At 36.7% G+C, this 14665-nt stretch overlaps 1 protein-coding gene across 1 annotated transcript in view; it reads right to left on the bottom strand.

Annotated features, from left to right (window-relative positions):
• unc79 (UNC-79 domain-containing protein) overlaps positions 1-14665 on the bottom strand; it is a 197243-nt gene that overhangs the window by 101340 nt on the left and 81238 nt on the right. Inside the window, exons 21-26 of the mRNA XM_071582616.1 lie at positions 11665-11894; positions 8947-9107; positions 6966-7123; positions 6292-6473; positions 3420-3630; positions 2297-2470 (exon numbers count right to left, since the gene is read on the bottom strand). Of these exons, the coding sequence (XP_071438717.1) occupies positions 2297-2470; positions 3420-3630; positions 6292-6473; positions 6966-7123; positions 8947-9107; positions 11665-11894 (1116 nt within the window). The remainder of the gene's footprint in view (positions 1-2296; positions 2471-3419; positions 3631-6291; positions 6474-6965; positions 7124-8946; positions 9108-11664; positions 11895-14665) is intronic.

The raw sequence follows: 14665 nt of genomic DNA on the forward strand, positions 1-14665 counted from the left end.
ATTTCCGGTTGGTGTTCACATCCTAGGTGTTGTGTCCAGTAAGGGTGATATCATGCCACCACATTTCTTTGAAAAGGGACAAATTATCACAAAAGAAGTCTATCTGCAAATTTTGAAGAATGTCGTGAAACCGTGGATGGTAACTGTGGCCTCGGGGAGACAATATGTCTTTCAACAGGATGGTGCACCAACTCATACCAGTCATTTAGTCCAAAACTGGCTCTCAGATAACATTAACATGTTCTGGTCAAAGGAGTTCTGGCCCCCGAATAGCCCAGACTTGAACCCCCTCGACTATTATGCTTGCAGCATAGTCAAAAGAATTACCAATAAGACGAGGCACCCTAATGTTGCATTTCTACGCACCACTATCATAGCAGCATTTGCGAATAATACACCGTGTGGCGCTCCCATCGTTCCGATTTGAGTTCTGTTTTTTTGTTAAATTGGTACATCTGTTGTTGATATTCCCTTTAAATCTTAGTGTCATAACTTGACATTTGCAAAAGTTACGGACGGTTTTCGGTATGTCCATCAGTGCTTCCTGCGATTTTTCCATTACTTCCTCTCGGCTGCTAAAACGCGTTCCCCGTAATGGTTTTTTAACTCGATTGAACAGAAAGAAGTCACAGGGAGCCAAATCAGGTGAATTCGGTGGCTGTTGGATGGTATTTGTTGCATTTTTCGTCAAAAAATTACGAATAATGATAGCACTGTGCGACGGTGCGTTATCATGGTGCAAAATCCACGAGTTTTCTGCCCACATTTCTGGTCTCTTTCGGCGAATTGCTTCACGCAAACGTCTCATAACGCCCAAATAATACTCTTTGTTTACTGTCTGGCCTTCTGGCAAAAATTCATGATGCACTACACCGTTGTAATCCATGAAAACCGTCAGCATTGCCTTCTTTTTTGACTGAAAACGACGTGGTTTTTTTGGTCTCGGCTCATTTGGTGAACGCCATTCACTTGCCTGATGTCTGGATTGCGTGTCGTACTCATAAACCCACGTCTCGTCTCCAGTAATGATCCTTTTGATGAATGTGGGATCGGATTCAGCCTCGCAAATCATGTCTTTTGCGACGTCAACACGGTCTCTTTTTTGCATGAAATTGAGGTCTTTCGGCACCAACTTTGCTGCTACACGACGGAAACCCAAATCATTAACCACAATGTCTTGGGCGGATCCATAGGCAATGTTCAAGTCCTCCGCTATTTCTCTGATGGTTAATTTGCGGTTATTGACCAACATTTCTTTTACTTTATCAATTTTTTCACCGACTTTCGATGTCGATGGTCTGCCACTGCGTTCATCATCTTCGATTGACTCACGACCACTTCTGAACCGCTCGTGCCACTGGTAAACGACCGTTTTTTTTAGAGAATCGTTGCCGAAACACTTTTCCAACATTTCCAACGTCCGTGCGCCACTAAATCCGTTTTTTACGCAAAATTTAATACAAGTTCGTTGTTGCAAATTTAAATCCATTTCTGAAATTGTAAAAAATCGCCAACACACACAGAGATAGATGTACTCTTGGCTACGTAACTTTTGCAAATGTCAAGTTATGACACTAAGATTTAAAGGGAATATCAACAACAGATGTACCAATTTAACAAAAAAAACAGAACTCAAATCGGAACGATGGGAGCGCCACACGGTGGTTATTCCGGGAACTTTTTGATCAAGGTAGTATGGGCAGCGCTGTTTTAAAGAGTGCGTGTGATCGATTCAGGACAAGATTAGAGGCAGTGATTGCAGCTGAAGGGGGTTAAATTGAGTAATGTTACTCTTGACATATACCACTACTTGTATGTAAAAGCATTATCATTTTCATTTTTAGTTTTTTTAATAAATTTGCTTTAAAACAAAAGTTTCATTTGTCCGGATTTAAGCGCTGTACCATTCTGAGCGCAATGAGAAATTACATTGCATTATAAAAGCTCATCATTGTTAAAATGGAATTAAAAATAATATAACCACGACAGAATACCGTAATGTCATATTTAAAAAAAGAGACAAGAGTGACCTGTATATGACTATTTTCTGCAAATAATTTCACCACTTAATTTTAATAACTTTAATAAACTTTGGTTACCCACATTTCGTTAGTATCAGCATTGAGAAATATCTAGTTAAAGAAAAGATAATCACTTCCAGCCATTACTCATACTTCTATAAGTGGTTTTAGTTAATTTAATTCGTGTCCTAGAACAAAGTTTCTGAATTCTCATTCCGTTACACTTTTCTCTACATACACTTTTCACGTTACACAATTCTCATTCCGTTACATACCTTGTTTATCTGTTCTAGGAACCATTGATGCAGGGGCCGACATTGTTCTCTTGTAAGGCCACTTTGTTCCAAAACTGGCAGAGAGGGTTTTAACAGGAGGCTGAGATAAAGCTTCTTGAGCACGATTGAGTTTTCTTATGAATGTTTCACTTTTTAAATCAGTATTTCGAAGATCTAAAATAAGTGGCACAAATAAAGAACATAAGTGAATTAATTTATTTTCTTTTATTGCATGGTAAATATTCACAAATACTGTCACTTTAGTTTTTATTCTTTAAAAATATTAAAATTTACTCAAATATAATACCTAAATAATTTCCAGATTATCTCTTTCATATAGATGATTCAACTGGCCAGATTTTCATATAATCTGGATATGGGCTTATTAGCTCTTTATTATAATCACTGACAAGGTGAACTAACAGCAAAAACTATTGGTTGAAGAGTCTTTGACAATGTTCTAGTATGAGATTAAATGCATTATTTCATCACTGAAGGCCAATACTAGAGCTGATGAATGTATTAGCCACCACTGGTAAAAATATTTGAAAATTTCTCTTTTGGTGATGGAGGCAGTAGAATTCATATTCATTCAAATTTCCAAAGACTACGACATTTATCAAAAGCCAGTGCATGTGGATACAAAGCCTTTCTGAAAAAATCCACAGGAACAAAAATAGGCTCATAGAAATACATGTGAGATGATGCAAAAAAAAATGAATTATACTTATTAGTCAGTTAATATTTAAAAATGAGGTCTTCATTAAGAGTTCGTCACTAGTTTTACAGTTGCTACTTAGAAAATATAGGTTAGCACATGGCATGATAACATTTTTACCCTGAAAGTTAAATGCACATTTTATTTTCTATCAATCATTAAACATGGACCCAACAAATTTGATTCACTAAAACATGGATGTGCCCAAGTGATTAAGAAACCCATTTTAGTATCTACACAACAAAAATTCTTTTTTCTTGGCTCTGATGACTTTGTAATATGGAGGTTTTATTTTAATTCTGTCAGCTTGTAATAAAATATTAGCCCAATTAATTTTTAACTTTAACTCAAAGTATATACAGAGGATATAAAGATACAGGTCAGAAATATGAATGTTAGCCTTACCTCTCAGATAAGATATTTCATCTCCACCACTTTTTTTCAGGTTGATTTGTGCCTCAAGGAATAATGTGTCAAATCGATTAAGAAAAAATTCCCAGGTTAAAATGCCTCTTCGATCTGAGAGTGAGTTGTGAAGCTGATATAAAGTCTGCAAAACCATTGGTCGGTCAACAATAACCAAATCAAACTGAGTTTCCAAACACATTATTAATGACTGTAAGAAAAAAAGCATTGGAATCATAAAGTAACTTGAGATAGCAGTTAGAGAATAACAATGAAAAAATTTAAACATAAATACAAATCATTAATCAGTGTTTCAGGCATTACAGGAAGCTGCATATGTAAACAGTAACACAGTAAATTTACTGAAAAACCTAGAAAATGAAAATTACATCTCTTTTCTCTTCTGTGCCATCAAATACCACAAAGGACTGTATAAATGTAGGCTGTAAATAAGAAAATTTTGCAGAAGTTACTCCCTCATGTCAAAAATCTAGACCTCTATATAAATATCTGTCAACAGGCCTATCAGTAATGAGAAACTGCCACTATGGTTCAATAGAATCCAAGAAAAATTATATTTTGGAAACTATCAGATCCAACCCCATAAAAAGATGACACTTGAGGGTCAAAATAACCAGCAACTATTTATAGACCAATTTCATTTTTTTACGGATGGCTCCTCCCCCTCCCCCTAGCACACCCTAAAAAGGGAAAAGATTGCATATTTTAAAACTTCATCTTTCTTCTGTCTTTCATCTAACCCTAAAGGGTTAAGTAATTATTACAGCAATGAAAATTATCAAGCAGATCACCAAATGTGTAGTGATCATTTAAGTCATCCAGTGATTTCATAAATGTTGTGAATTTCTGGGTATCAGATTTCACCCCATCCTGATGGATGAACTTGTTATTGGGCTTAGTATTAGGTGACTTCCCCTCTTTCTATTACACCAACTTCGGGTTGGCTCAATTTTATTTTTTATTGTGGTTTTGACTGACACTCATTTACTGTAGTATGCAGCAGATTTCATTAGGTGACTTAATACATCAGCATACTCCTGCAAAATGAAAATTGTAAACAGAAAACACCATGCTATTCAGACTTCATGGAGAACTGAGTGACTCTTTAGCTATGGCATCATTATATGCATGTGCAGAGTTATATCAGTATCCCTGAAGAGACACACACACCTTATTTTTCACAAGCCCAATTGGTTTGTTGTTACAGTGTACTTCACTAGCTTCAACCAAAAAGTAAATTTGACCAACTTTGTGAAGATTTTGGCTCAAGAGTCCATTAACTTTTCATTAAAAAATGTGACTACATAGATTACATTGGGAGGCTTGTGAAGAACTCATACAGAAAGAATAATATTCAAAGATGCAGGTTAAGCAAGCAGGGTGAGGAATTAAGACTTTTGCCTTGATGTTATGTATGCTAATGAAGAGGAAATATTCAAGATACACAAGTATTTTGAGATTCTGAGACCCTGAGAGACAGTTCAATGTCGGGGCCATTAAATAAGACTTTGATTGTTGCATCATCTATAAAATATATTATCCGCATTATGCTGTTGTAATATACTGTGCTATGTAAAAACATATATCTCTGCAACAATTCAGAAAAGCAAGGCACCAAAGAGAAACACAAGAGTAGAAGGAAAGAGAAAGCAATAAGATACTCATAATTTTCTGTAAAACTCCTAAAAATTGGAGCAAAAGTAGTACTGATGATTACCAACACAGTATTTCAGATATGAGGAACCAGAAGAATACCATAGAAAAACTAATGACACAAGAGCTGTTAGCTTCATTTAATTGGATTGTGAAAAGTTAGCCATAAAAAAACTATGCTATTTGGCAGTGACCTATAAGGGCCTTGAGGAAAATGGAACTCATCTGTTGAACAGTAAGGTAGCACAGGGTAAAAATATCTCATTGCAGTCAGAGAAGTACCCAAATGAAACCTTACATGAAGAGTGCTCTACTTATTCATTGAAATAGAAATCTACCAGCAACTTTTACAGGAAATGGATCGGTAGATCATCTTGCTGTTTTTTTGTATCACAGGAGGGGGAGCAGCGAGTGGTTCTCTGGCACCTTTAAAATTGAAAGTAGGACAGAAGAATCAACAGTGCAAGTAGTAGCAGATACTATTAAGAACATGGGTCTAGAATAAGAATTTCAAGGGATGATATAGCATCTGTACACTTTGGTACCAAGAACAGAGCCTGTATGGTGCTCCAATACATATTTGGGAGGTAGATTATTTATTTACTTTGCCAACATGATTTACAAGAAGTCATAATGAAAGCCATTTATACTACATTTGCAAGTGTATGCTATTAAATCCTATAGTATGTCAGGCTATTCTGGAAATTTCAAGAGAAATGGCCTTATCATTCACATCACACAGCTGAGGCTGACATTAAAAGGACAACAAAAATCTCAAATGGCTCAGCTGTGCAGGGAATTGGCTGCATTTAAGAGTCTATATCCGCTTCTCAAGGAAACTGAGCAAGATAATGTTTATTTACAATCTTTGGCTGCCTATAATGAGGTATCTGATGCCTAAGAAATCATTACAAAATTAACATAAATTATTGTTTCTCATGGTAAAATTTCTGACACTGGGGGAATATAGTAAAAAGCCAACAAATAAACATATGTACTTACTGAACCATTTAAACGACCTTATATATTTTACAACTCATCTAATAAATTTAATGGCTGAATGACATATAGACTAATGCAGCTCAGATCAGTGGAAATGAGTTTAAAATATAATATAATTCATTTACAAATGCAAAAAATAGAAAGCATAAAGAGGTGATTAAAGAATAAACTCTCAACTCTGTGTTGCAATACATACCCTGATGGCTCGATCATGGATGGTACCAAGGTAAAGAGTGGCTCGTTGAGCGACCTGAACATTTAAGTCATCCATACTAGACACAAGATGGCAGAATGCATTTGCCAAAGCCAACTGCAGTGGAACAACACCACGTAATGGACTTGCATCCATAAAACGAGCAATTACTGTTACTCGTTCCACTGTTAAATGAAAAGAAAATGAAATAATATCAATGTCAATAATAAGTTTCATTCTCAAAATCAATGGACTAACAGATTCCAGTTGTGCCCTGGGCAACAATACCAAATTTTACAGCTATAGTCAGATTGATAGAAATTCCAAGATGCCCTGTTTCAGAAATGTAATTTTCAATATGCAGGTGCAAATTGAGAAATGCATTTTTCAAGCAATCTGTCTGCATTGTAAATCAGGTTTTTTTAAATGAGGAGGGAATTAGATTTGAACCTATGATGTACATGTTTTTGTTGCAATTTTGAGATTTATTTACCACACAATGGTATACAATTTTCCAACCATTCCACTACCTTTTGGTATTTTGCCAAATAACTTGCTGGCTAATGGATGATTTTCTTTTTCATACTTCAACGTAATCTTCATCAGACGAAAAAAGAAAGACTGATTCTCTCACCAAATTAACATCTGGTCATGACCTATAAACATTAGACACTAGCCTGCAGAAAATCGTATCCTCCAATCTGTAGAATGAAACTGCTCTTGCATCAGTGCCCAAAAGACATCAGATCCTGCTGGTAGGGTCACACAGTGTAGCAATAATGGCACAGCAACTTCACATATATGTGAATGCTCAGCATTCAGCAACTCCCAGAAACTATAATTTGGAGAAAACGTCCATTTTGCATTACTAAAATTTTAGGGGCATTTATCATCAAATATTTTTCATATTCTAACAAATAAACATTTATGATTGAAAAATCAATGGAGCCACCATATTCTCAAAAACAAAATCACAGCCATAGATTTGATTACTCACTAATTTCCATTTACTACATCAAGATACTTTCATTTATAACAAGACATTTCATTTTTTTCACCTGAAGATGACGCTGAGCGTCGAAACCTAGGTCGTGAATAAATATTTTATGTGGAAAAACCAAGTTTTCTTTTTCAATGATGATGAGTTGTCGCAATGGCCAAAAACTATGACATCCAACAATAACATCAAAAACGTTCACCAAATGACACTGGGCGACCATCAAATTACGGATAGTGAGATTGCTGAGGCTATGGACATATCGAAAGAATGCATTTGCATACATTGACTGAAAAATTGGACATGCATAATCTATCCACAAGTTGTGTGCTGCATTTGCTCACTTTGGACAAAAATGCATTTCTATGAAAATTTCCAAGGCCCCGCTGGAGCGGTTCAAACAAAGCAAGTCATATCTTTTGCAACAATACATATATATAGAAGAAACTTGGATCCATCAGTTCACTTCTGAAATGAAAGAACCGTGAATATAGTGGACTGCTAATTGTGACCTGCTCAGAAAAAGGTGAAGATGGTTCCATTGGGTGGGAAGATGATGGCTTCTGTATCTTGGGATAGTCATGGGGTTGTGCTCATCGATTACGTTCAAAAAGGTAAAGCAATAATGAGAGAGAGTTAAAAGAGGCTACGTTGTAAAATAAGTTTGAAGGAAAAAAGTCGAGTTTATTTTTTAGGTCACATTGTGCTTATTTTCTCTCAGGGATATTATTCATGGACAAAGGAATTACACCAGCATATGACACACAAACATATTAATTGCTGTAAAAATATTTGTGAAATACATTGTCTTTGAAATAAATTATAATTTATGAACCAGGTACTTGAAAACAAACATTCTCATGAAATACATATTCACTTCATAATATAAGTGAGAATATATATTTCAAATGAAAATTATATTATGCTCACTAGGGTGGTCCTTTAGTATCAACATTGGAAAACCAAATTCAACAAATAGGAATTAAGTTACCACTCTGTTACTGTGAATTCTTGGTATTTTTTAGAATGATCCATTTTTCATATTTGAATTACTGATTATTTTCCTTCTTTTCATATACATATTATATGTGCCCAAGCTTTGCAGAGAAAGCCAATGAGTCAGTGGCATTGTGCTGCAGCAAAATCTTTAATTTTGAATGTTAACTCAGAAGCCTCAATGGCCTAGAAAACTTTATTTTATTGTTTTATTATTTCATATTATGGTTATTTTCCACAATTTAGACTCTGCTATTTCTATTAATCTCATCCTCACCCTTCATGGTCAGGTTCATCAGCGCCATGGCAGTATTTCAGCACAATCTAGTCTTTCTATACCTAATTATTATTTTAGCCTTGCATTTGTAGAAGCCACCCACAATTCCGCAGCAAATATTAGGCTTTATTGCTATCAATTATTATTATTACCACCATATATACAGCCACTTTTCATCGGAAATCCGAGTTGGATACACATCCATACGACAGAGAATCTCAAGAATACATATATCTCATCCCTGATTTGTCGGACACTAATAATTAAAAACATATGCTATAATTAGCAATTTTGTCTTAAAGTCTTGGTTTCCCAAGCATACTCCCTTGAAGGACCAGCCTATTGCACACTTATACACAACACTGATAGGCACTAGAAAATACCATACTTTCGAATCAGAAGATTTTCCTGACACCAAATAAGGAAGCCACGATGATCTCTTGCTGCACTAGTGAAAGCATCACCATGAAGGCAGAGAGCATGTAGACAGCCAAGCAGGTGATACACGACTTCCTTCTCCATTTCTTCCTGTTCAGCTGCTTCAACCTCCTAGGAAATTGATTTATCTTTTATGCATCATGTCCATTTCTAAGTGATACTTTCATAAGAGGTTTTGATATTTATCATAAAAATAATGCATTTCATTATATATTTATTTATAAACTACCCTAATCACAGTAAATATGCAAGTATTAATCATAGACTAAATTTATCTAAAAATTGTAAATCCTGTTCTCTACCGATAAGCATTAAATATGCTAGGAGAACTCCAAATCATTAAAAACTAGTCTTTTTTGCAAACAGCATTTTATGTATGGTAAACTTAAAAAGGGAAATGCTAGAGATTTTAATTGAGTGCTTCCCAAATTAAGGACACTATTCATAAAAGACTGATAAATCAAGTGAAAATTAAGTTTCCAAAAGGATTTAAGCAAGTTTTTCTGTGTCTTTTCAATCTGCAGCTAACTCTCAATTTTAAACATAAGATGGTGAAAATATCCAATATAGTTATACCTAGAGCACCTACTTTTATAAGCAGGAGGTCCTCCTCCTGTGTGTAATAATGCAAAAAATTCAACCTCAGTTTAACAAGCAGACTGATCCAATAGGACCACTTTTAGAGATGCAAGAGAAGAACAACAGATGAAGAAGATACTATGCTGATAATTTCCTAATGGTAGGGGAAAAAATTGTAAAATGATAATATTTCATTATGTACTTTGAAAACAGCTGTTTTTGCACATTATGACAGTCATGTATTCATAGATTCATGCCAAGAACGATGCATTTATTTTCATATTCTTTCACCAATACTCATGGCTGATCAAATTCTTACTTCTAAAATTTAGCAAACAAAATTGAACTACAGAGTTGTCAGGTCATTATGCTTTGTAACATATGGTTTTATGATATTTTTCCTGTGTAAATAAGGGATCGTTAGTGTACCAAGGTTTTTAAAAATTATGTTTATCCCAAAATCTAATTTTCTGGTTCCTATACAGCAATTTTACCATTCCAAAGTTTAAGTAAGAATTGTTTTTTAAGTGCTGTTTTGAAATTCGGCTGCTGCAGTGCTGCAGTCAGGACTTAATGCAGGCATGGTACCTACACCTATGGCAGCCACAGATACTATTACGGAAATATTTGACCATGTTTACATCTATTTGTGAATTTTTTTAATGGCTCAGCCAATTGAGAATTCCGCCAACTATGAAATATGCACTGTGATTCGTTTTAAGGTATGAAAGGGGCTGAACTTCATCGTCAGCCCAGTGAAGTTTATGGTGAAAATATTATGAGCAATGGAATGGTACTGAAATGGGTAAGAGTCCTTAAAGATGGCCACACAAATGTTCATGAGGAGGAATAAAGTGGGTGACCTTCAGTCATCACTGAAGATTTGGTGCAGAAAGTTGATGACAAAGTAAAAGAGAACCAACACTTAACGATGTTGTCATAACCTGATGAGTTTCCTCAAGTGTCAAGAAGTGTTCTCCATGAAATTGTGATTGAACTTATGAATTATCGAAAGTTGCGGCCACTCTTTGTATCGCAAATGTTGACTGAGGTGCACAAGATGTACGTACGTCTAGCTAGTGCATTGAGTTTCCTTGCGCGGTACAGTAGGGAAAGTGGTGCTTTATTTGAGCCAAATTGTCACAGGCAATGAAACATGGGTGGCATATGCAATTCATGGAATGGTGACTTTCAACATCACCAGAGAAAGTGAAATTCAAACAAACAATTTCAGCCCAGAAAATTATGGGTGCTGTGTTTCGGGACAGGAAGGGGGTGTTACTGGTTGATTTTTTGTGACACAATAAATTCTATGACATATTGTGATACCTTGAAAAAACTGCATTCTGCAAACCAAATAAAAGGTGTGGCATGCTGAGTAAATGAATCATTTTGCTCCATGACAATGCCCGTCCAGACATGGCAAATCAAACTCAAGATCTGATCGGATACTTTTGGCTAGAAACAACTTGATCACCATCCATACAGTCCCGATCTAGCAACCTGTTTTTTGAATTTGAAGATGCATCTCAGTCAGTGCCAAGACGATGACATTGAGGTCAAAACAACCATTTTGCAGTGTGCGTCAAATCAGGAGGCAGATTTCTACGAGGATAAGATTCAAAAGCTCGTTCTATGATGCGATAAGTGCCTTCATATTAGTGGAAATCATGTAGAAAAGTAGAGTAAGATACAGGCTTTCATGTAAAAATAAAATTGTAAAGAAAAGTATACTTCCTTTTTTTTATTTCAAAACGGTACTTAAAGAAATGCGTTGTAATTTTTCTGTCATTGAAGAATCTAGAGTAAACATAAAAAAAAAGAATTTCAGCAAGTGATTCTAGGGCTGAAATAATCCACATGAGAAGTCGTTGAAAGGATGGTCCAAGTTCTATTAAGGTTTGCTCCAATTAAAATAAATATCATACAGTAGTCAAAAATATTAGGGGTGAGGAATTTGAAATAAAAAAGGGAGGTACATGGTGCACAATGAGATATGTGTGCATATGTCTGTTCACAATTGTGTATTACCATACCATAACTTCTTTCATAATACTGTTATTAAATATAAATGTGAATGACATCACACCTTAAGGAGGCAATGAATAAGCTGCAATGTCTGTGGTAAATCCTCCAATGCAAATCGAAATTTTCCAACACTTGTGTGCCAGAATTGATCTCCTTCACCACCAACACCATCAGCACCAGATCCGTCTCCAAGGCCAGTCCCATCCCCACCATCTTCTTTCCAGCAACCCTCCCCACCCTCCTCATCCTCACCAACTAGAGTTGCTTTTGCAACCTGCACTGTGGCAGTGGCTACGGAGGAAAAACATTTCTCATCAAACATTTACCCAAAAGAAAAAAGAATGCATTAAGTGTACCTTAGTCATTTGTTGGACAAAATATTTTGTAAATCCACAGTGTGGTCCACCAGAGAATCGTTCAATGAAAAAGTACAGAAGGGTAGCAGGAATCACTTTTACGTTTGGATTTTATAAATCCTTCTATTTCAATATGATTATGTATGTTGTACATCCTTTGCATTTAAATCGATAAATTTTGATTTTATATATAAAGTTCATTGATTATTCCTAATGGTCAGCCACCAATACTGCTGAGCAATATGTTCCACAGTGGTCCTCACTCCCAATTAACCGGAGATTTTATGATTATGGTGTTGTTAAATTATACTTGCCCTCAATCTTTCTGGTAGCACCACGCACAGACCCCCGACCATCCTTCAAAGCAGATCACCCTCCTGCTCCTCGAGCCCATGTTTTGATTTGCAATTCTGACAATCTCTGTCCTGCAACTGAATATGTTGAACATCCTCTGCATCTATCACTTCCATCCAGGGTACTTTGTGGCTCAGTCAGTTTGCATTTAGATGCAACTTTCCAGGCTTTCAAAACTTTGTACCATGCTGAGACAGTTTTAATGTCCACCACGTCAGCCTATTGTTCAAATTGCAAAGGCTAATGCATAATAAAATTTTGGCCACACACATATGCATAATAACGCATAGTAAAATGTTGGCCACACTAATAACAACAGAAGCAGTGCACAGCTGAAAACGCCACCAACAGTTCCTTTTCTGTCACTGTGTAATTTATCTCCACTGAATGTCGCTGCTGCAAAACATACACCACCAAATGTTTTACCTGTCAACTACCTGCAATAAAATAGCACCCACCACGAAGTTACTTCCGTTGGTAAAAACTATGAATAGTTTCTCAAAATCCAGGTGTACAAGTATGGGAGCATTCACTAATGCACTTTTCAGGATTATAATTGCTGCTTTGCACCCAGAGAAGCCAAATAAATTTCTTTTTGAGGAGGTGGGTTATTGGTTGGTGAGTTACCCACAACTTTTCTAGACATTAGCCAGCCATAAGAATGATTGCACCTTATTTGTACTGGTGGACACTGTATTCCATCACTGCCTGAATTTTATTTGGATCCAGGCTTACCACTCTCTTGTCAATTATGTGACCCAGATATTTTACTTGCCCTTTGCTAAGTGACACTTTTAAATTTTTTAAGGCAACTTTGCCCCCTCAGCCATAACAATTCACAGTCTCGCTGCATGCTAGTCAATATTAGCGCCAAAAAATACAACATTATTTAAATATATACAATGGGTCAATTTTAATCCTTGCAGAACCCATTCCCATCATGTGCTGAAAGGATGCTGGCAAATTTCACAGGCTGAAAGGTATGCACATATTTTCATAATGCCCCCATTCTGCATTGAAGTTTATTTCCTGCAAATCAGGGAGCATTGGAATGGCTGCTTGAATAAAAAAATGGCAACTCCTGCAGAGATAATCTAGTGTTTCAGTAATGTTTGGTAAAGGGTATATATGCAGTACTTTAATTGCATTCTAGTCCTGGAAATGTACACTGAATAGAAAGTTAGAAGGGTCATAGGCAGATGCCAAAGTTTTGGGCAAAGTCACTAACGGGAGGACCATGGGCTTTTGCTCAGGACAATAATACCTACTTCCAGCAGCTCTTCCACAAAGTTTTCCATCAACATTTTCTGGTGAAAAGGAAACCTACAAGAGCACCAAAAGATAGGTGGGCATGCCCAGTTAAAATCCTATTAGACATTATATTTGTTGTCAGAGAAAATAATTCCTTCCATTGAACAAATCGTCGTACTCCCAGAATATTAGCAACATTACAGTTCTCTGCTTTTCCCAAGTGCTGGTCATTTGCAGAAAGTAACTTTTGCCAGAAGTTTACTCGCATGCCTGATTTTTCTGTCCTTCTGGCTACAGGTGCCACTTAAGCCCATTTGCTCTCCTTCATGTATATAAAGCGGCAGCTACCTTCCCTTCCCAACTCTTCCATTCAAAAATTCCCTATCTTGAAAGGAACATGCCATTTTAAAGAGATTCTTTACGCACCACAGGGTTTCTGCCTCTAATGATTTTATTACATAAGTATACTTTGTCTAGGGACTTCCTCAGTGTGCACCTCTCCCCTCACCATTTCGACTGACTCCGATGGGCCTATGGCTTCGTAGGTCTTTGGCGCCAATGGCTGTCATCCAATCCACGAAGGACTCAACATCTTCCTGCGCCCGCATGTTTATGGCCCACAAAAGCTGGAGGAATAAGCGAACCATTTCCTTCGTATGGGACCACTCAACGATACCTTCTATAAGAGACTGATAGTCCTAAGCTGCCCAGCACTCCTCTTACAGAGGCAAAACTACGCCGCTTTCCCTGTGAGACGAATCCTGAGGACCTTTACTAAATCACTGATATCCCACTAGCTTCACTCAGGTCACAAGTCACGATTCTGTCAAAAACTGTTTTCGCCCACTTCTTGCCGACAAGAGTACACGCCAACAGCCGATAAGATAGCAATATTTATTCCTCAGCTGCCAGGGGGGGGGGGGGGCAGGAGCACTGTGTGTGTTGACCTGCTTAGGTCCAAATTTTCTTCTTTCAACAACCGCAATTCCTCCTACGATTCGTCTATCACCAAATATTGTTCCACTTCGTGCCCTCGTACGCTAACGTGTTACGCCATTTCGAACTGAGGTCGTTCCTTCCTTTCATGATTTATCCATTTTC

The sequence above is a fragment of the Hetaerina americana genome, unplaced genomic scaffold (genome assembly GCF_022747635.1).
Source record: "Hetaerina americana unplaced genomic scaffold, ioHetAmer1.1.p SCAF_12, whole genome shotgun sequence".
Taxonomy (NCBI): Eukaryota; Metazoa; Arthropoda; class Insecta; order Odonata; family Calopterygidae; genus Hetaerina; species Hetaerina americana.